Source organism: Brienomyrus brachyistius, unplaced genomic scaffold (assembly GCF_023856365.1).
Source record: "Brienomyrus brachyistius isolate T26 unplaced genomic scaffold, BBRACH_0.4 scaffold34, whole genome shotgun sequence".
Lineage (NCBI taxonomy): Eukaryota > Metazoa > Chordata > Actinopteri > Osteoglossiformes > Mormyridae > Brienomyrus > Brienomyrus brachyistius.
The window spans coordinates 949,700-971,392 of record NW_026042309.1 but is presented as its reverse complement, the minus strand read 5'-3'; the positions used below and the strand labels follow the sequence as shown (position 1 = coordinate 971,392).

Below are 21,693 nucleotides of genomic sequence, written 5' to 3'. Positions count from 1 at the left end.
GAATATGCTTGACTAGTCTTCTTGAATCTTCTGTTCTATTATCTTGTTTTAGAAGTACATGTCTAAATAATAAAGTAGTTCACCTTTAGCTTTAATATACGGGAGTCTTTTTACATGTCTACTGCATTATATTATATTTAAACATCAGAGAAAATCATCATGAAGTGGTAAAGTAACAGCTGAATATGTCCTAATATACGGTGTTTCCCCGAAAATAAGACAGGGTCTTATATTAATTTTTGCTCCAAATGACGCGTTACGGCTTATATTAAGGTAGTATTTTCCCAAGTATAACATGCTACAGTATATTTACCGGTATTCATGAAAAAAATCCACATTTATTCAAACACAGACATCATGTCATCTTCTAACAGTATCTTTCCATGTAAACAATTTGACGGTGAATTTATTCATGAACAAAATTCTGCTGTATACTGCATATGTTTATTCAAATATAGTCGTAATGTCATGTTCTTCTGGAACATCATCGTAAATCTCCAAGTTCCAAATTCCGTCCTGAATATCTCGCAACTCAATTTCCTGTAGAACCAGTGTCCCCAATCTCTCATGTTTAGCAATAACTCTGTCCTTAAATGAGCGCCTCTTGTCCATGTAGCCTTCTCGTAGTATAACCGCATCTCATTCTAGTTACCGTACAATCCATGGGACAATAACTAGGGCTTATATTACGAGCTTCTTGAAAAATCATGTTAGGGCTTATTTGCGGGGAAACGCGGTAGTAATCAGAAAAAGCATAAATCTTAGTTTGGTACCTTGAGAGTGAATAAATAATGCAACTTATGGAAAGTGTAAGATAAGTAAAGGATTTGACTTAATAGTCAGTTGTTGATGCCAGCATTTGGATTGAGTGGGCTGCTATATTTGATGCACATGAACCTTTCCAGTGTTGTTTTTCGCTGTTGTTCTGCGTATCAGGGAATCTGTGCACAAACTGGCTTGTTTTTATAGGTCAGGTTCCCCTGCTGAAACGCAGACGGCCCAAGTCAAGACCAGCGCATAAGTTTCCCAAGCGTGTGTTTCCTGTATCCAATAAAGACTGCAGAATTTTTCTTAGTGTGCAATACCGACTGCCAAGTGTGATATCTGTGATGGTTCTGATGTAGTGTTGTTGTACAGTGACATAATGTTTCATTTAAATTAAATATGCTGTCCCCTGTCTTTATAATCCCAAAGGACAAACCAGTTCCAGTGATGCTGGCCGTCGGAAGAAGTGCCGCACCAGGCCGCCGGCAGCCAGCTCCCTGACCACGTCTGCCTCTCCTGGATCTGCTGCCATCCCGGTGGCAACCAGCAGGGGTTAGCAGGGCACAGGCCGCCGTAGAAAAACGGCGGGAGGCCGGTCAGGGCGAAGAAGGAGGTATGACCAACAGAAGGGGTTAGAGCCTAAGCCCAGCTCACCAACCTTCTCCTCCTCTTCATTTTTATTTCCGTCTTCAGCCCCCTCCCCTTTTGTTTCATCCCCATTTCTTTTTATGGGCTCCTCTGTTTTATCCCCACACTTACTCACACCTGTAAGCCCAGCTCCACATCCATATTCAGCTCCAGGCCTGGTTCATCTGACCCATCTGCTTCAGGCTCCAGCACAGGCTGTAGCCGCCTCATCTCACCTGGAAAAATTCTATTGGTTGTATAACTATTATGTAACAAAGTACTCTAAAATGACCTATGACGCCAAGTGCTTTACTGAGTACTGGTGTCAGGAGTTTTGGAACAGACATTTAAATGAAATTAACTTAGCGAAACAGGGGAAGAATGAGGATAATGAGGGTACTCATTCAACCAAGAGGCGTAGGATTGATGAAGATGAGTTCATCTTTCCTATTGATGCACTGGAGCAGCTAAGTACCATGCCCAGTGCTCAGGAGATGGGTGTGGAGATGGGCTATCAGTCAGATGCACATAGCTACATTTCCCTGTAGATTCAGCACATAATTACACGAGAGTTGTCATACATACTTAGGATAAGATAAAATACCATGTAGTTCTATAGCATAAGGTACTATAGGATAAGATTAAGATAGGATAAGGTTAAGATTGTATATAATAAGATAGGACAAGTTAAGATAGTCTTAACTTGTATGCCATTTTATGTTTTACAAAGACATGATGAATTACCATAAGTTTAGGATAAGATTATATAAGATAACATAGTATAAGAATAAGATAGGATTGCATAGCATAAGATAAGAAAGATAGGATGAGATAGGATAGGTTACGGTAAGCTTAAGATTGTATAACATAGGATTAGATTAATTATAAATAAAGCAGTCCTCCTCAGAGGGGGGTGGTGGAGGGAATATTTTAAGAAATAAAAATAGGATCAGTTAACATAAGGTTAAGATAAGATTGTATAACATAGGATTAGATTAATTATAAATAAAGCAGTCCTCCTTAGAGGGGGGGTGGTGGAGGGAATATTTAAGAAATAAAAATAGGATTAATTAAGATAAGATTGTATAACATAGGATTAGATTAATTATAAATAAAGCAGTCCTCCTCAGAGGGGGGGTGGTGGAGGGAATATTTAAGAAATAAAAATAGGATTAATTCAGAAGGTTAAGATAAGATTGTATAACATAGGATTAGATTAATTGTAAATAAAGCAGTCCTCCTTAGAGGGGGGGTGGTGGAGGGAATATTTAAGAAATAAAAATAGGATCAGTTAACATAAGGTAAAGATAAGATTGTATAACATAGGATTAGATTAATTATAAATAAAGCAGTCCTCCTTAGAGGGGGGGTGGTGGAGGGAATATTTAAGAAATAAAAATAAGATTAATTAAGATAAGGTTAAGATAAGATTGTATAACATAGGATTAGATTAATTATAAATAAAGCAGTCCTCCTTAGAGGGGGGGTGGTGGAGGGAATATTTAAGAAATAAAAATAAGATTAATTAAGATAAGGTTAAGATAAGATTGTATAACATAGGATTAGATTAATTATAAATAAAGCAGTCCTCCTCAGAGGGGTGGTGGTGGAGGGAATATTTAAGAAATAAAAATAGGATCAGTTAACATAAGGTTAAGATAAGATTGTATAACAGGATTAGATTAATTATAAATAAAGCAGTCCTCCTCAGAGGGGGGGTGGTGGAGGGAATATTTAAGAAATAAAAATAGGATTAATTCAGAAGGTTAAGATAAGATTGTATAACATAGGATTAGATTAATTATAAATAAAGCAGTCCTCCTTAGAGGGGGGGTGGTGGAGGGAATATTTAAGAAATAAAAATAAGATTAATTAAGATAAGGTTAAGATAAGATTGTATAACATAGGATTAGATTAATTGTAAATAAAGCAGTCCTCCTTAGAGGGGGGGTGGTGGAGGGAATATTTAAGAAATAAAAATAAGATTAATTAAGATATGGTTAAGATAAGATTGTATAACATAGGATTAGATTAATTATAAATAAAGCAGTCCTCCTCAGAGGGGGGTGGTGGAGGGAATATTTTAAGAAATAAAAATAGGATCAGTTAACATAAGGTAAAGATAAGATTGTATAACATAGGATTAGATTAATTATAAATAAAGCAGTCCTCCTTAGAGGGGGGGGTGGTGGAGGGAATATTTAAGAAATAAAAATAAGATTAATTAAGATATGGTTAAGATAAGATTGTATAACATAGGATTAGATTAATTATAAATAAAGCAGTCCTCCTCAGAGGGGGGTGGTGGAGGGAATATTTTAAGAAATAAAAATAGGATCAGTTAACATAAGGTTAAGATTAGATTGTATAACATAGGGCTACAGTGAAGAAATCAAAAATTTCAAGGCAGCATGAAGGTAACGCACAATCAGGGATGTGCAATTTCTGAGGCATGTATTCAAAAAAAGTATTTTAATTGTGTTTTATGATTCATATTTGACTTAGTTCATGAAATAAAATGTTTTTTTCTACAGATCAGTGTTTTTGTATTTTGTAAAATACGAGAAATACTGTATGCATGGTAATGTCAGGTGTGCAAAATGTTTGTGCTAACAAAGGACACAGAGCCCCTAGAAGGGCACAGAGCCAGGCTGAGCACCACAGCGCTATCCAGCCCATGGCTGCCGATGGTCACATTCCACCAGAACCCCCCAACACTAACTCCCCAGGGAACTTCCAAGCAGCAGAGCAGATTCCAACAACCGAGGATCAAAGGAAAAGAAAAGATACTGGCAGGAAGAAGATGATCTTGTGGCCAAAGGTTAAAAATGTAGAAGTTTGGAGAACAAATGTGTTACAAATGAAATATTATTTGAAATGTGCTACAGCTTAATCATTCTATCATACATCTATCCATCCATTTTCCAAACCGCTAATCCTACTGGGTCACGGGGGGTCCGGAGCCTATCCCGGAAGCAATGGGCACAAGGCAGGGAACAACCCAGGATGGGGGGGCCAGCCCATCGCAGGACACACTCACACACCATTCACACCTACAGGCAATTTTTTAGCAACTCCAATTAGCCTCAGCATGTTTTTGGACTGTGGGGGGAAACCGGAGTACCCGGAGGAAACCCCACGACGACATGGGGAGAACATGCAAACTCCACACACATGTAACCCAGGCGGAGACTCGAACCTGGGTCCCAGAGGTGTGAGGCAACAGTGCTAACCACTGCACCACCATGCCGGCCCAAAAATGTAAACAAATTCATTTAAAAAAACTTTAATCTCAGAGCCATTTGCCCACAAATATTTCAATTATTATTGTTTATGATTATAAATGCCGAATACATTCCTGGAGCCTTCGATTTAGCATACACAGTGCCCTCTACAGGATTCTGTTGAAACAGCATCTCTCAACCTCGTTCACAAGATTTGTGTCTTTTTCACAAAACGTTTTTCTTTGTAAATCCCAAAATCTTCCTATAAATGTATGTATGAATGCTTCTCGTCATTTTCAGTCACATGAAGCCTTTATAAATGAGCTCCCCGATTAATCTGTTTACATGAAAACATCTTAATTGCGTTAAGGCATGTAAACGTAGCCACCTAACGAAAGGTAACCACGTGACTTAGCAGACTGCATGTTCCTCATCTCCTCTGTATGGACCATAGAGCTGTGTGTCGGAGAGTCTGACAACACGCTACGTTTCAAGATACAGGCATTACAATTCAGTGCGCTGCTCTATTTTGCCAACACATGGCACATAGAGAGCACACCACCAAATGGATGAAATCTGAGTAAAAACATTTGATTTTTAACGCAATCAGAATAAAGGGGTCTGCATTTATCACTGTCCCTGTAACAATCCAGCATCGTAGCACTACAGCTATTTCGGATTCAGCCAACGAATAACGTTGCTAGTCAGCAGCCTTGTGCAAGCTACTGAAAATTACTAATTACCAATTACTGTATATAAAAGTAATTATAATAAGGGTGGGATTCGACCGTGTGTCTGCCTGGGGGGTCGCCGGCCAGGATCGCCAGCAGTTTGGACGTGTGGTTGGTGCGGCAATGTGCTGCATCAGCGTCTGCTCCCTCTGCCTGACCTGCCCTGTATAATTACATAATCAAGGAAAATAACAGTGGGCTAAAGGTTGCATAGTGATCACATTAACATCGCGTCGATGTTGAAATACATGGTGCAAACAAAAGTAGTGGAATTACACTGACGAGTTACTACCAACACTGCTAGGCAGCTAGGTTTGCTAATGCTAACGTTAGCAGCGCACCCATATGCTACTTCCTCTCGCAAGATAAGGCAGCGTTACTGTCACTGTGTAAATACAATGAGATCTCTTTGGAGCAAGCCTGTCGATACCATGTTAAGTGTAAAACCACAAGTAAAATACCTTAAAAATAATAGAAATATAGATGGTGCTGAACCATGGTGAACAGTGGAGTCATAACAGAGGCTGTGCGTTGTGTTCAGTCACCTTTCACTGTAAATCACACATGGCTTCACAATCTTTTGTGTCTGCTCTGAATCCCTCAGGGCTGGAGTGAAAACTCCATTCACACTAACATGGTGCCAAGTGGTATTGGGTAGACATGATTCTATCCTTTTTGGAAGTAATTTGTTTTACTGATTTAAATAAGTTTTAAAAAATTTCAAAATGTAAGGATAGCTCATTGTATCCAAAGGGATGTGCCAAGCTTGCAGTGTTGATGTGCTGCCACCTTCTGGGAAAACGATGAACTGATTTTCAGATTAAGAACATGTATGGTTTTCTGGTATCATTTGAGAACCGTTCATGCTGCGAACCTATGCTTATGGGTTAGGGTTAAGCTTGGGTCTAGAGCTCAGGGTACTTCCAGGCTTGGAGGCCAAGGGTAAGGTCTCTCTTTCCCCATGTAAGCATTTAATGATGATCCAGCACCAGGGCTTGGGTAAGTCACCACGAGTTGGGAGCCTCATTCCCCAGGTAAAGCATGAACGATGTCCATCCAGCCCGGGGATTCTGGTGAACCTCTCCTTACGCTGGAAGCCTCCTCCCTCAGGTAAGGGTTTAAGAATCTCGCGGTACTTCCATTGAGCCTTGGGGTTCTGGAGAAAAATCCCAGGGCCATCCAACTGTAGCAGTGTGGAATTTTGCGGGTAGGACTTGTTGATTATTTCCGGTAAGTGTGTGTGGGGACCCCTAGTGTGTGGAGGCGTCATTGGCGTTTCCCGGTCCGGTAACTCCCCTTCCGCACCGCAGTGGTCTGCCGTGGTACGCTGGCATGCTGGCTGAGGTTCACACTTATTCTGTGTCTTGGTGGGAGGTTTTGCTGTTTTAATTAGCGTTAATCCTCTGCTTGATTTAAATGGCTAATGGTAATATTTTATATTGCAGTGTTTCTCTTGTGTCTGTGTTGCAGCTCCAGTGGTTGCAAGTTATTCTGGTGACTAGGCCTATAGCTACTTGTCAGTTGCTTTACTTGATGTGTTTTAATTGTAGTTACGGTTGTTGCCAGGATTACAGTTTCAGTTGCTCGTCAGCTTCAGTTTATGCCTCTTCCAGCAGGTTTGTCAGACAATAATAGTTTGAACCTGCACTGTGGCTGCTGTGTTTCCTACGTCAGTTTTTCTTTTCCGTCAGTCTTGTCTTGTCCTCAGCCGGTCCGATGTCGCCCAACAACTGCTGCTTGAAGCTCCTGATCCTCGGTGGGACATCGGCGATGTGCTGGGAGCCTTGGAACGCGCTAAGGATCGTCGCACCTTTTCCTGCATTTGGAGCTGTTTCATTCCCTAGTTTTACGACTTAACAGACTTTGGGCCGCCCTTTCTTTCTGTTTGGGACTGATACAGAGGGATAGCCTGTATTCTGCTACTCATTGTTTGCACTCTTCATAGTTTTCAACACTCAGATTCTTGGTTAGATTGGGGTATTTTCTGGGAGACTGTGAGCAGTGGCTGCCTCGATTGATCTGGCTGACTAAGATTTGATTGGTCTGGGGTGGTGGTGTTCACACTTTCACCTTGTGCAGTATATTTGTGTGGGGATCAGTGTGGTGGAGCACAGGTGTGTGTGTGCGTGTGCGTGTGTGTGTGTGTATGTGTGTGTGTGTGTGTGTTAGTTTAAGGGACTCTATTCCCCCTTTTGATCAACTTCCCCGGACACCTGTCTCCTGCTTGAGTTTAGTCAGCCAGTGGCCAAAGGCTGGTTGCTGGTTTATTTTTTAAGGTTGTTGATGCTAAAGCGCTTGTCTTGTTTCTTTGTTTTATATTTTCAACAACCTGTTAATAGTACAAACACGTCTCTAGCTCCATTCGGTAAATGAACTTGTGTGCTCTTAATTTAGAGTAATTTTTCCTGTGGTGAAATACCCCAGGTGGCGTAGTCGTGTCCTTGTACTACTGACCGCTCTCTGCCACAAACACTTTACCCTAAACCTAAGCCTAACCCTAACCATAGCCCCAAACGTCATGTCCTGCCACCTCCCTGACGTGGCTCTAATAAGCCATGCCTGCTGCTCGTTGGTCTCGCGTCTCGTTCCATCCCTCATGTTAAACACTCCCAGCTACCTCCAGTCTGTTCCCTTGTTATTCCTGTATAAGTGCTTCCTGGCCCTGTGTTCCCCATTGATGTGGTGCCCTCCATGTTGCTCGTTCCCTAGCCTCCCATCTTGATCCCAGTAAATCCCAGTTTATTGTCTGACAACACCTGCTCCCAGAGTCGTTCATCCTGGCACCCAACAGACTGAAGGAACTCGACAAGCCCCAGTAGGTTCCCCAGGTCCCTACAGCCGATCACTGCTGCTTGTGTCAAGCATACCTAATGTCGCTGGTTCAGGCCGCAGTACATCTTTCCCCAGAGAGAATGGCCCATCTCTGACGGAGGGCATAGCCGCCCTCTCCCCGGACTCCCAAGTGGAGGGTGTGACAGCTATAGCGGAGATCCTCAGGGCCCTCTGGAATGGAGTGAGTGTGCTGAACCCCGCAGAGGTGGGGTGCTCTGGAGAAAAGGAGCCCGCCGTCTCCATGTCGTTTGCCGTAGGGCGACCTGCGTCCTCATTGTCACTTGAAGTCTGACGATGATGCTTCTCTGGGATTTACTGTGATCCCCCTGTTCGCCAAAACATGCTCCCCAAAGCTCTCCAGCACAGAAGAACAGGCTTCACTCCTAGTTCTATGGTTGTCAGAGTGCTGGACCACAGTAGAGGTCGGACTTTGCTTCAACATGGTTTTATTGGAAGTCTGCACACAATACAGATGTTTCCTACCGTCCTTCGTTCCAATTAAATGTGGAAACGTTTTGTCAGCTGGCTGGACAAGACCCTACTGCCTCTTTTAATAGTACACATAGTAGTGAGCAGTGGTGACGTAATGGTTAGGGAAGCGCACTCGTGATTGAAAGACACTGCATCTACAGCATCTGGCCCAGGAGAGCCGGCCATTGCAGTCGTTACATCCGCACTTAAGGCTCCCGGCCCAGAGGGCCGCTCAGGCCGCACCCACAGTGTCCAACACAGGTGATGCTTGGTTGCCTCTAGGCTTCTCATAGACTCTGACACGGTTTCCTGGTAACCAGCCGACACCTGCCACACTGCTCCATAATGTCAGGCCAGCGTCCACCTCGCTGTCCCCTGATGCCTGGCCAGCACCCACCTCAATGTCCCAAGACGTCCAGCCGGCGCCCACCTCATCTCCTGACGGCCTGCTGGTGCCCACTTTCTATCCTGACGTCCCACCGGCACATGCCTGCAGGCTGCCACCAGCCCAGAGAAGATGGATCCAGAGGATGTCCTGCTGGAGTGCCCTGGGTCCTGCTACGTGGGTCCCTCCTTCATCCCAGACTCCGGTTACTCTGGTCCCAGTTTCTGGTCACCAGAATCAACAGGAGCCCAAGAAAGCGGCAGGCAGAATGTCTGTCTCCCAGAGAGGGTTTGCCAGTATCTGCTCTTGCCCTGTATGTCCCTTGTCATCTTCCTGTTCCTCTCCTGTTGTCTCCTTGCTGCCCTACTGCTCTGCGGTTCTCTCATCGCCCGCCAACTCCTCACGTCCTCCGGCCCTGCTGGCCCTCCCAGACCCTCTGGTCCTGTGATTCGGCAGAGTTCAGCCTCACCTGGAAAGGGGCTTAGGAGGGTCCCCAGCCCCGAATCTTCGCCTGGCTTCCCTGGATGCCCCATGTTATTCCTTTTTGTGCCTCAGTGTTTGTCTTGTTGCTCTGTCCCGCCTGTATCTCTCCTTGTCTTGTGCATCCTGTGCCCCTGTTCTTGTTGACCCTCCACCTGTCCGTCCTGTTTTGGGGTCTGACAGGACTGCTGTACCTGTGGTTCCTAGCTTTTCCTTTTTCCGCTCCATGTCCTTAGTGATGTCCTGCAACTGCTCTTATGTCTGGTGTTGCTGTCTGTCTAGTGTTCTGTCTAGTCTTGTCTGGTCTTGTCCTGTCTACCATCTGTTCTGTCGTCCCCTGTCTAGTCCAGAGTCCAGTCTGGTTCCATCCCTGTTGTCTAACCACTTTGGACTTCATGGCCGGAGCACATGCTTCTGGTGGGTTGGGGTGGGGGGGGGTACTGTCACATTAAGCAATGCCATTTTTATCCACTATGCTTGTCCATTTATGGGTCAACGCATGTTCTGACCATCCATGCTCTCTGCCTCCCCACATTTCCAGGTGCTGCCCGGGGGGGGGGGCACCATCTCAGCTGGAGTCCTGGTTCAGTCCCATGGAGGGGTGACACTGCGAATGGGAACTGCTAACTGTGTCATCCTGGGTGCAGCCTTGAGTGTCACCCTACACAGGCCAGCGTGGAGAACAGGCTTATTGACAGACTTTAATCACACCTCACACCTGGCCTTTAGCAAGCAGCTCCACTCTTTTCTGTTCTCAGTAATATTAGTCTGCGGGGGGGGGGGGGGGGGGGGTTGGGCAGCCAGTTGTCCATGGACCTCCAGAGGTCTATTTTATCTCCTTACTTGGGGTTTTTTGGTTCCTCTCCTCCGTTGTCATCTGGCTTTCTTTATTTAATATCTTTCTTTCCTTTTTCCCATTGTGTATTACTGTCTTTAATGATGTTGTAATGTATGACTACACATCTATGTAAAGTGCCTTAGGACGACTCTGTGATGCGCTATATAAAAATGAAATTAAATGTCCCGCCTCCTCCCTGACGTGGCTCTAACAGGCCATGTTTGCTGCTTGTTGGTCTCACGTCTCGTTCCAGCCCTCGTGTTAAACACTCCCAGCTGTCTCCAGTCTCTTCCATCATTAGTCCTCCATTTAAGTGCTTCCTGGTCCTGTGTTCCCCAGTTCGATCACTGATGTTGTGCCTTACGTGTTGCCGGTTCCATAGCCTCCCATCCTGATCCCAGTAAGTCCCTGTTTGTTGTCTGAGAAACACCTGCTGCACGAGTCTTTCATCCCGGTGACCACGACACCAACCACCAGTGATGTCTGTGGAGCCCAGAAATACCAGCCTAGCTGCACTAGTGCCCAGGCAGCACCTTGACAGCGGCATGTTTGCATTGTTATATTTGCCTCACTTGTTCACCACTTTCAGCAACCGTATCTGCTATGTACTAGAACTGTAATCATATGTGAGTGAGTCTGTCTGCTTTGAAGGAGCAGAGATCCCAGCTCCTTACTGTAGGTACAGGGCACAGAAACGGGTAAATCCTGTAAGGTAACATTCTTACAGTCAGCATAGATTCCAACATGGATCCAGAGGATGTCCTGCTAGACTGCCCTGGGTCCTGCTACGTGGGTCCCTCCTTCATCCCAGACTCCGGTTACTCTGGTCCCAGTTTCTGGTCACCAGTATCAACAGGAGTCCAAGAAAGCGGCAGGCTTTCTGTTCTGGAATATGAAGTTCATAGTCATAGTCATAGTCAGTCATAATTTTGTTGAAGTTCATAGTCAGTCATAATTTTGTAGCATTAAAATGTAACTTTTAAACAAATCCTAACAGTATGTGTGATTGTGGGGGGGTGTGGGGTCTCGGGGTGTAACCTCTGTCTCTTGGCTTGTTTCCTGTCCCTCCTGCTGTATGTGTGAAGTCTGCATGTTCTTCCAATGTGGGCTTTCTCCTCCTACTTTGGAGAACATGAAACTGCGATCAGCCGATTGGAATCTCTAAGCTGCCCTTAGTGTGAGTCTGTATGTGTGAGTTTGTGCTCTGCTATAAACTAGTATCCTGTCCATTGTGTCCCCCGCCCTGTGCCACCTGGGACAGGCTCCAGGCTCCCCACCCCCCCGTACAGGATAAGCAGTAATGCAGGACGGCTCCACACTGTTCCAAAGAAATGGCGCTCCAGCTCCCTTCAGGACTTCAGACCAGCTGCTCTCACTTCACACCTCCAGGCTTGTGGGTGTGGTTCCCACTCCTGGTTCTGCATGTACAGCTTGCATGTTCTCCCCGTGTTCCTGTGGGTTTCCTCAGGTTTCCTCATGCTGTCGAAGATCATGCAGTTTGGTGAATTAGTGTCTCTTGATTGTCCTCAGCATGTGAGTGAGTGTTTGCCCTGTGATGGACTGGCATCCCATCCAGGGTGTCTCTGCCTTGTGCCCTGTGCTTCCTGTGATGTGTGTGTCCCATAACCCTGTACTGTGGTTATTGGAATTTGTTGGATACTTTTTTGATATATGATCTTTCTGTTCCTGGGGATGGCTGAAGCTGGTCCATTAACTTTTGGCTTAAATATAAGAGTAGTGTTCAATTTTCATTATTAGAGTATGGAATTATTTTGGATGATTAAAATGATCACTCTGAACTTGACTGTCCTTCCTAACATAAATACACTCCCTGCACAAACACACAGAAAGAAAAGGAAGAGATTACATATATTTTCATGAATATTGTATATAGAATAATGTAAAAAAACAAATCTGTGCATTGACAGCACTTGTCAAAGCTTGTTCTGTCTAATCCTGACACAGTCTGTCTATAACTGCACATCCCTGCATGTTTCACCTGAAACCACATGATCCCAAACGTGATTCTAAACCGACACAGAAATTCATTCTCAGTAGATCTGCTCTCTTATACCTTTATACCTAATTTCTATCTACTGCACAAAATCAAAGAGTAGGATTATAGTTTGTTTACAGAAAAACAATGTCAGTAGCTGTTATTCTCATAAAAGATAAATAAATGTTCGCTTTGGGTACAGTTTGTATAATGTACTATTTTGTTCATAAACTGCAGCTCCACTGTTTGCCCAGTCTGCTCTTCTCAGTCTGGTCTCAGTCCAAAACCACACCTGCTGCAGTCTGAGAAGCAGGAAGTTCCTCCCACTGTCACACACAGACGACTGTGAGAGAAAACGAGACTGAATCCTATCAGTGTTCGTGGTAAAATGGCAGAAGCCAGAGTTGCAGTGGATGTAAATGAGTTAAGTTGTGCAATCTGTCTAGATCTACTAAAGGATCCAGTGGCTATTCCCTGTGGACATAGTTACTGTATGAGCTGCATTAAGAGCTGCTGGGATCAGGAAGATCATGCTGGAGTTTACAGCTGCCCCCAGTGCAGACAGACCTTCATACCCAGACCTGTTCTGGGCAGAAACACCATGCTGGCTGAAGTGGTGGAGAAACTGAAGAAGACTGGACTACAAGCAGCTGCTCCTGCTGACCAGTATGCTGGACCTGGAGATGTGGAGTGTGACGTCTGTACTGGGAGAAAACACAAAGCTGTCAAGTCCTGCCTGGTGTGTCTGGCCTCCTACTGTGAAACTGACCTGCAGCTTCACAACAAACTCCACCATGCAAAACAGCACAAGCTCATTGATGCCATTGGCCATCTGAAGGACAAGGTCTGTTCCCACCATGACAAACCCCTGGAGGTCTACTGCCGTACCGACCAGCAGTGTATCTGTTATCTCTGTACGATGGATGAACACAGAGGCCATGATACAGTCTCAGCTGCTACAGGAAGGGCGGAGATACAGGTCAGGCTAATTTAAAAGAATTTCCCCTTTCTATCTAAAAGAATTTCCCCAAAGGGATCAGTGAAAGTATCAATTATTGTTATTATCTAAAAGTTAATTTTAAATAAATGGATTTTGTCTTAACACTTGTTCGTGTAATTGCTACGAAACACTCAGATCAAGTCTGGTTCGGTAAAGTTGTCATGACCTACTTGTCCGGTCTTACTAGCGGGGTTACTAGCTTGTCGGATTTAAGGTAGTCTGGGCAAAATGTAAGTAAACGAATATGAAGTCCATTTAAACTGTGGTACCTTACATCCGACAAGCCAGTAACCCTTCATAGTACAGAATAACTCACTAGAGCCACAGTACAGTAAGGCCGTGCCGCCGAAGATGTTTGTACGGGACGCCATGACACTCAAAATAAAATAAGTATATCAAAAAATATAAATAAAATGATAAATATTTCAATAATGTATCCTTTTATTTTTAAATAATTTCATAAAATTTCATGAATTTCATAAAATTATATTTCATAATAACACTTGTCTTCTATGTATAATTTTTAAATTTTACAATTTATTGTTTCGTAATAATGTCGCGATTTTCATTAGACAATTATTATTATAAAATAATATTTTCACAATAAAGTTTAACTTTTCACATTATCCACATGCATATTTATACTGCATCAGGAGGTGTTTTGCAGGATTGGCACTGCAGCCACCGGATAAAACTCACACTGTTCCATTGGGACTGGTGTGGTGCTGAGGTGTCACCCACTGCACGGCTGCACTCAGGTTCTCATCCCTGAGGTGGTTCGTCGTGTGGTGGGTGCGGTAAGGCACTGTACTCAGTGTGTGCTCCTTACCTCCGTACCTTACCTTACCTTACCTTACCTTACCTTACCTTACCTTACCTACATCAACACAGTACAAATGTACATGTTAAAAAAGGTCTTTCGGTACTAAGATGTACGTAGATTAATACTTTTCTATTCAAGGTTAAAGGGTTCAGCCTTTAAAGCATTGTGTTGGTTGCCATAGGATAATATTTTGGCTTTCAATGATAACCAGTGAAGCTCAAAATTTATGAAAATATTAACAAAGAGGTTCATTGTTTTGTCTGATATGTTGAATTATGTCTGACTTGGAACAAATACAGTAAAAGTAGTCAGGGCTGGAGTGGGACTGAATATCTAACCAGGAATTCAAGCCCCCGGACAGCCCAATATAAAACTATATAAACAATTACACTGTTATTATATGTTTCTATTCACACATTCATTTGCTTGGCTACTGAACACACATTCTTACCTACATGCTTTAATTTCACCTTCATGTCATTTTTACCGGCACATTTCACTAATATTAATAACGCGTGGAGCAGCTTTGACATAAATAATGAAGCTTCGCCTCAGTGCCTGTCCTTCTGTCTCTTCCCCGTGTGGCCAGCAGCCATCGCTATCCATCCCCTTTGTCCTCTCATCGTCTTTGGCCCTAGTGTGTTCTTCCTTTTCCCCACATGGCTGCATTTGACTCAATGGGATGAGTGTGTGACACAGAGGCTGGGACCAGCTGGTTAAGGGTTTGAGGCAGGTCAGGAACCAACCACACCTCTTTCATTTAATTATTGCTTTTCTATTCTTCCCAGTGTTTGTTAGTTCTCTGTTCTGCTTGTGAAGCTTGTGCCTTGTTTTATTATGTTCCACATGTTTCTGTACTTTCTAAGTATTGAATTCCTTGTGTGTGTTTCTTACTTTCAGTGTTTGTGGGAGTTTTCCTAGTCTTGTGTTCATTAATATAAGTTACTGCACTTGTTGCCTGTTTTCCCTGCACTGTTGTTATTGGTTAATTGTCTTATATGTCACATCTGCTTCTTTGTTAGTTCGGTACAGCAGCCTGAGCATTAGAACAGAAACCTGCAGTTTTATATCTTGGACCCAGCAGTGTGGCCAGTGTCATTATGCTATGTGAGCTCTGTCTTCAGAGTGACCAATGCAGCTACAACTGGCTCTCCTTGATCATGTGATCATCGCAGCATTGAATAGGTGATATTCCAGCTGGTTTCCACTTCTGTAATCATTCTCAGAGTGGGTCTGCCCATCTGCTGCTGGATTTGACAAAGCCTTTCTCTAGCAGTTGTACTGGTTCTGAAGTAGGTCACACAGAATCTGTCTTACCTTGGATCTGATATCCTCAGGTCCTTGTGTCTGTTCTATGTTCTTCTTCACAGCCAAATTCAGTGCATGTACAATGCAGGTTGTGTGTCTGACACAGGCAATCACATTTTGTGCAGCGTCAGTGTGAGCCATCGGACTTTATTCTGTATTCCCCACTCCTCCATCAGGCTGCCTCGACTGCAGCCATGTTTTCTGCAGAATGAGACTTTGGGAATTTTCCTGCTCCCAATAATAAGGTCGACAGCTCAGTCTTATCATTTATAAAATGGCATTTGACTGCTAAATAAGCTTCCATATGTATGAATGTCCACATGTCAGATGTTAGTCTTACTGCTTTGGCCTTTCTCACCTCTTCCTTTGTCTCTTTTTCTATCTTAAATGTTTCTGTCACCAAACCCTTTCATGTTTGCCTGGATGGGAGAATGTAGGTTGGATCCAGGATCCCCACAACCTCCCTAAATCCTGCGTTATCCACTATGGTGAAGGGTTGTGCATATTGACCAAAGCCTCATCAATCATTTGTTTCTTGGTCTCTATACTGGGAAAATTATACAGATTATTGGGTAATACCCTCACCCAAATCTGATATTATGTATTCATACAATTAAACTGAACCTTGGACACAATAATGACTAATAATAATAATAATTATTATTATTAAATTAATTATTGAAAATGAATTATTATTAAATTATTATGATGATTAAAACTTACGCTGCAGTGTGTGTGTACGCCGAAATATGTGCTGTACAACAGGTTTGAAACCGGTAATGAGGATTGTGCCACATTTTCAGTTTCCAAAGCAGTCACATGGTTGAGTGCAGAATGAAGCTTCAGATGACCATGGTCACGTGTTCAGGGTGGAACGAAGGAAACTGAAGCTGTGCTTCAGAATGTAGTGAATCGCTTTTTTATTGTCAAGCTTAACATCACTAGCTGCCCCATTCCCTCTGTTAGTCTACGTGTCATTTTCTTAGCTACTTTTTCCCTGGTGAGTTTTGACCCCTTATTGTTCCTTTATTGTCTGTCTTTCCAGTTTGGTTCAGTCTCCTTAATTCCCTTTGTCTTGGAGCTTTTAAGTGGATCCTCACCTTGTTTCCCTGCCTGCACCAGGCTGCGCCCCAACATGCACATTAAATATATGATATGTTCAAATTCTGAAGAATCTTTAATGAATCCCATTTTACACATTTTCCTTTCTGAATTTGCGTGGAACATCAACGATGCAGACTTTGACACAGTTTCCATATGAATGGGTCACAACAGTCCAATATTAAACCAACTTCCCAGCAGATTCAGAGGTTTCAGTGTCGCAGGAGAAAAGATGCATTATTGTTGTTCACAGTGCAGTTTATACACAGTGGCCCATTATCAACTGACATGTGATCTGACATCAATCTAATAGGACGTCAGTTGAGTAGCCGGTCCTGCAGTGCAGCCCAGGACACATTCGCCTTCACATTGCTATAAGAATGTGGCCATATGCAGCCCAGACCACCTCCCAATGTGGGTTGAGTGATCGGATCTCAATGTATCTCCAATGCGTCCTGGGTAATTAGCGCTGTCCACTTGTGATTGGATCACCCAGGACGCATGTTAATACCAGGTGGAAACAGGACCAAAGGGTCTATGTCCATTGTATCCTACCTACAGTCAATAAATCATTAATGAATATCCATCCATCCATCCATCTCCTATCCGGTAATCCAGGTCAGGGTCAGGGGGAGTGCCTGGAGCTTTTCCCAGGCAGCATAGGGCCCAAGGCTGGGGTCCACCCTGGACAGGATGATAAATGAATGTAATCTCAGCTAATGAAACAAACTTGTTTTGTCATCTTGTTTCCTATCTGTAGAAACAAATGGGTGAAATACAGAGGGAATTTCAGCAGAGAATTCAGATGAGAGAGAAGGAGCTGCAGGAGCTGAGAGAGGCTGTGGCCTCATTCACAGTGAGTATGAACCTGAGGAGAAGATAACAGCTGGCTTGTGATCATAATGAATCTTCTCTCAGATTCAACAGATTGTAGATTTACAGACTTGCGCGGATTAATCAAATTAATGCTGCTGTGGTTTATTCTGGGTCAGTGGGATAAAGTTGCTGGATTACAGAGTTTAACCAAGTGTTGCAGCAGTAGTAGTTTATTTATTTAAAAAAATACCATAAAAGGCCTATTTGAGAAAAATGAAACTTTTCATAACCCAGCATAATGCAAATAAACACTAAAAAAGTCACCTATTAAACTGAGACCTAATGGTGACAACCAACCTGCCCCATACAGCCACCAGTCTCTGCCAAATCCCTGCAGCTGACAGTGTATGAGCTTAATGAGGGATCATTTCCAATCAGTGCTGGCTGGGTTTCAGCACCTGAGGCGTCCAGCATGGTGACGCTCCAAACCTCAGCCCTGTGCTGTTTTTATACCTCCTGTCAGCTCACATCTCTTTTGTACAATGAGGCTCTCTGGAGTCTCAAAAGGGGCCAATTGTAATTTACTGTCCTCTGCTCCCTGTGTCACCAACAGAGCTCAGCACAGTCAGCAGTGGAGGACAGCGAGAGGATCTTCACTGAGATGATCCGCTCCATTGAGAGAAGACGCTCTGAGGTGACAAAGCTGATCAGAGATCAGGAGAAGGCTGCAGTGAGTCAGGCTGAAGGAGACATGGACAGACTGAAGCAGGAGATCGATGAACTGAAGAGGAGACACTCTGAGCTGGAGCAGCTTTCACACACAGAAGATCACATCCATTTCCTCCAGGTAACAGAACAGCTACTTTGGCAATAAGAAAACCAGAGTATTCAAATGAATGCATATTGTCATTTGTATTTCAACTAGTCTGTCATTTGTCAGATGTTAATGGTTCTGTTAATTAGATTGCAATACACATTTGTATTGATGAAGCTGTTTAATCAGACTGTTTGTCTGTAGAGGCGCCAGGCTCTTCCTGTCACTCCTGAAGCTGGATTTGGACCCAGAATCTCTGTCAGTCCCAGATCTGATTTTGGGAATTTGAGGAAGGCGGTTTCTGAACTGAAAGATCAACTGGAGAATTTTTGCAGAATGAAAATGGCAGAGATCCATCACCAGGTTAATACATTTTCTAGTCTGTTCATGTTAATATAGATCAGGGCTGGCCAGTCTTACCCAGAAAGGGCTGCTTTTGCTGGATTACTAATTAGAGGACTGATTGGCTGAAGGGTCTCACACCTGTGGTTGAACAGCTGACCTAAAGGTCACCCCAAAGACCTGCGTACACACTGGACTTTGCGGGTATAATTCCCCCCCCCCCGCCCCCCCCCCCCGATGTAAACCGTGCAGAGAGAGTATGCAGTACAGTCAGCCTCACATTTGTGTGACCAAGTCAGTTTGTTTACAATAAGTTTAAATCTTTGTGATAACTGGTGAAAGAGCTTCACATTCTACTGGCTGCAAAACCCAGATCACATGAAACATGTTTCTTCTACATTATAGAAACCAAAAATCTGTATTATGTGTAACTTACCATGATTTGCAGTTTGTTAAAATGCAATTTTATTTTTTATTGTCCCTCATAATGATAATACCCCACTGCTGTTATCTCCACAGTGAGTGAAGTCCATCTCCCACAAGTAAATTCCTTTTACTCACATCGCTGTTTATTGGGCTGGTTTCAGCTTCCGTTGGATGGATCTTAAGCAGACCTTGGGCTGGACCTGGGAACACTGTACTGATGCCTCATTTCCACCAACATGGAGCCGGTGCTGGGCTGGTTGTCACTTGATGCCTTTTCAGAACCTGCCTGTGTTTCCACCAGTTTAGAAAATGAACATAGGTGACAGTGAGAGTAAAGGTTCATATGTATTCCGTTTTGTGGGATTTATTCTTTTCTGTTCCAGAATAAGTTTTATAAGCTGCCAACTGTCCTTTTAACAGTCGCACTATTAAAGATGCCAACAACTGAACTTTGCAATCTGCCTCATGATCTCTTCGCCACTCAAGTGCCATAATATTTTATTTATCAGACCTGTGGCATGGTTTTCATTTACAATGCAAAGTTACTCCGATAATAAGCTGGCTACTTGTTTTACTGCTGGCACCGGAAATATTAGACAAAACTATATTGGTGATTGACTGAATTATCCAGGTATGCGGATGGTTTGGACACGATGGCCCCTCCCACTTGCACTGATGTTATGAGAACTTTTTTTTTTTTGTGGTGGCCTATAGCCTTCTACCTTTGACCGAATCACAGCCATGATATACCGGAGTATCTTCTTATATGTTATTGCTTAATTATACTGCACTCATAAAGCATTATAAACACAGCTATAAATATTTATAAAAAAGCATAACACATTATATCCACCATTATAACGCTTTATGAATGCTTTATGACACACTCAGCTATAAGGCACTATAGATACCTTCATAATGCAATACAAAGCATCCTTAATGCTTATACCGATCATTATAATGCATTATGAAGGTATTTATAGGGCACTAAAGATGAAAGCTTCATACATCATTCATTATGCATAATAAGCATGCCTATAATGTGTTATGCCTTTTGATAAATATTTAAAGCCATGATTATAATGCATAACAATGGATTATTATTTGTTGTGAATTTTTATTTAATTACTAACAACATGGCCTTAAGTGTTCCAGAGATTTTATAATGTTCCGTAATCTGAGCAAATGGAAGCATGTAGATGTTGAACAAAGAGGCTCAGTGAGGATTATAATTCTAATTGATGGTCAGTGTTGACACACCACAGCACACAGTGCACAACACCGAAATGTGTCCTCTGCATTTAACCCATATGTGACATTGTGACATAGCAAGGGGCAGCTAATTCAGCGCCCAGAGAGCAGTGTTTTGCTTAGGGTCCCTCAGCGGTGCCTTGCTGGTCGGGGATTCAATCCAACAACCATTAAGCCACCACTGCCCACTGCCAATAACGGACCCTTGAGGAACTCCACATGTAATTTCTGTTCATTCAGATTCATAATTACCCTTCTGACAGAAAGTAGTGCCTGACTTGTAAAAATAATTCAAACCCATTAAATAAGGTGGCTGCTCCACCTCCTTCCCTAAGTGCTCTAGTCTCACTGATAAAGGGCAAGTAGGAGTAGCTGGTTTGATCAGGGCTGCTGCATAGTTTTCATTTGACCCCATTTCAGTTTAACGCATAAAAATCAAGGTTTATCCTGATAATACAATCAGTCATTAATAAAGATTTTCCAACCAAAGGCTTGATATTCAGTAAAGATCAGTTTAATGTATAAAACACATTGTCTGACCCAGTGTGTAGGTGACACACAACTGGAGTCAGATGAGAGAGAGAGTAGCTGTGGGCTTTGATGCACTTTGTTCCCCCTGAAGTCCTTCCTTCACGTTTGCTCTTTTTGTGTATTCGCTGAGTGTACTTTTTTCAGATTCTTTAATATTGTCCTAAGACGGCACCTGCAGTCTTACCCAAACTGGCTGTGACACTGAACATCTCCTAAGTCTGTGCTTTAGGGCCATGACTTCACACGACACGACTACACTTGCGTGCGTAGTTTACATCTATCTGGAGGATTGAAGGTCATGTCCACCGGGGGGCAGTGCGAGAAAACCATCTTGGTCGGTTCCTTCGTTTCCAGTCTCACTTGTGAGCATGTGGTTGTGGCATTAAATGTAGAAGGAGGAGGGAGTCAAGATGGCACTCTATCATACACTGTTTGATTAGAGCTGCAAGCCGACTTGTTTTGTTTACCGTGTAGTGTGAACTATATGCAGATTTACTACTGTCTGGATTTATCATCCAGTGACGGCAATAACTATACATAGTCATGATAGGCTCTGAAAAAAGAAAAAATGATGGAAGAGATTAAACAAGAGATTTTCCAACCAAATGTGTTGGACCTTTTCAAATCAGTCACAGACTGATTTTCGGCTTATTTCTAATGAATTAGGAAATATTTAAACAAACATTATAGCTTCACCATTTTCTGACCACCGAGCCATTGACATCCATATATCCATATTGTCATCGTCTATCCATCTATCCATCCATTTTCCAAACCGCTTGGGTCGCGGGGGGTCCGGAGCCTATCCCAGAAGTGATGGGCACGAGGCAGGGAACAACCCAGGATGGGGGGCCAGCCCATCGCAGGGCACACTCACACACCATTCACTCACACATGCACACCTATGGGCAATTTAGCAACTCTAATTAGCC

The 21,693-nt window shown here is 43.2% G+C and overlaps 2 protein-coding genes and 1 long non-coding RNA gene across 4 annotated transcripts in view; all 3 read left to right on the top strand.

Moving 5' to 3' along the window:
- Positions 1–21,693, top strand: part of LOC125721541 (NACHT, LRR and PYD domains-containing protein 6-like) — a 166,540-nt gene that overhangs the window by 137,959 nt on the left and 6,888 nt on the right. The gene's annotated exons all lie outside the window — the stretch shown is intronic.
- Positions 2,271–3,927, top strand: LOC125721571 (uncharacterized). Its single transcript, XR_007385834.1, has 2 exons — positions 2,271–2,693; positions 3,744–3,927. It is a non-coding gene; the product is annotated as an uncharacterized LOC125721571 (long non-coding RNA).
- On the top strand, positions 12,675–19,210 carry LOC125721548 (E3 ubiquitin-protein ligase TRIM47-like). Its single transcript, XM_048997516.1, has 5 exons — positions 12,675–13,328; positions 17,342–17,437; positions 18,011–18,244; positions 18,416–18,574; positions 19,141–19,210. The coding sequence occupies exons 1-5, from the start codon at positions 12,738–12,740 to the stop codon at positions 19,159–19,161; spliced, it is 1,101 nt and encodes a 366-aa protein (XP_048853473.1). The 5' UTR covers positions 12,675–12,737; the 3' UTR covers positions 19,162–19,210.

Coding starts and splice junctions, on each gene's coding strand:
- LOC125721548 (XM_048997516.1), top strand. CDS start 12,738: ATGGCAGAAGCCAGAGTTGCAGTGGATGTAAATGAGTTAAGTTGTGCA. Junction 17,438..18,010: donor AGGCTGTGGCCTCATTCACA/GTGAGTATGAAC, acceptor TGTCACCAACAG/AGCTCAGCACAGTCAGCAGT. Junction 18,245..18,415: donor ATCACATCCATTTCCTCCAG/GTAACAGAACAG, acceptor GTTTGTCTGTAG/AGGCGCCAGGCTCTTCCTGT.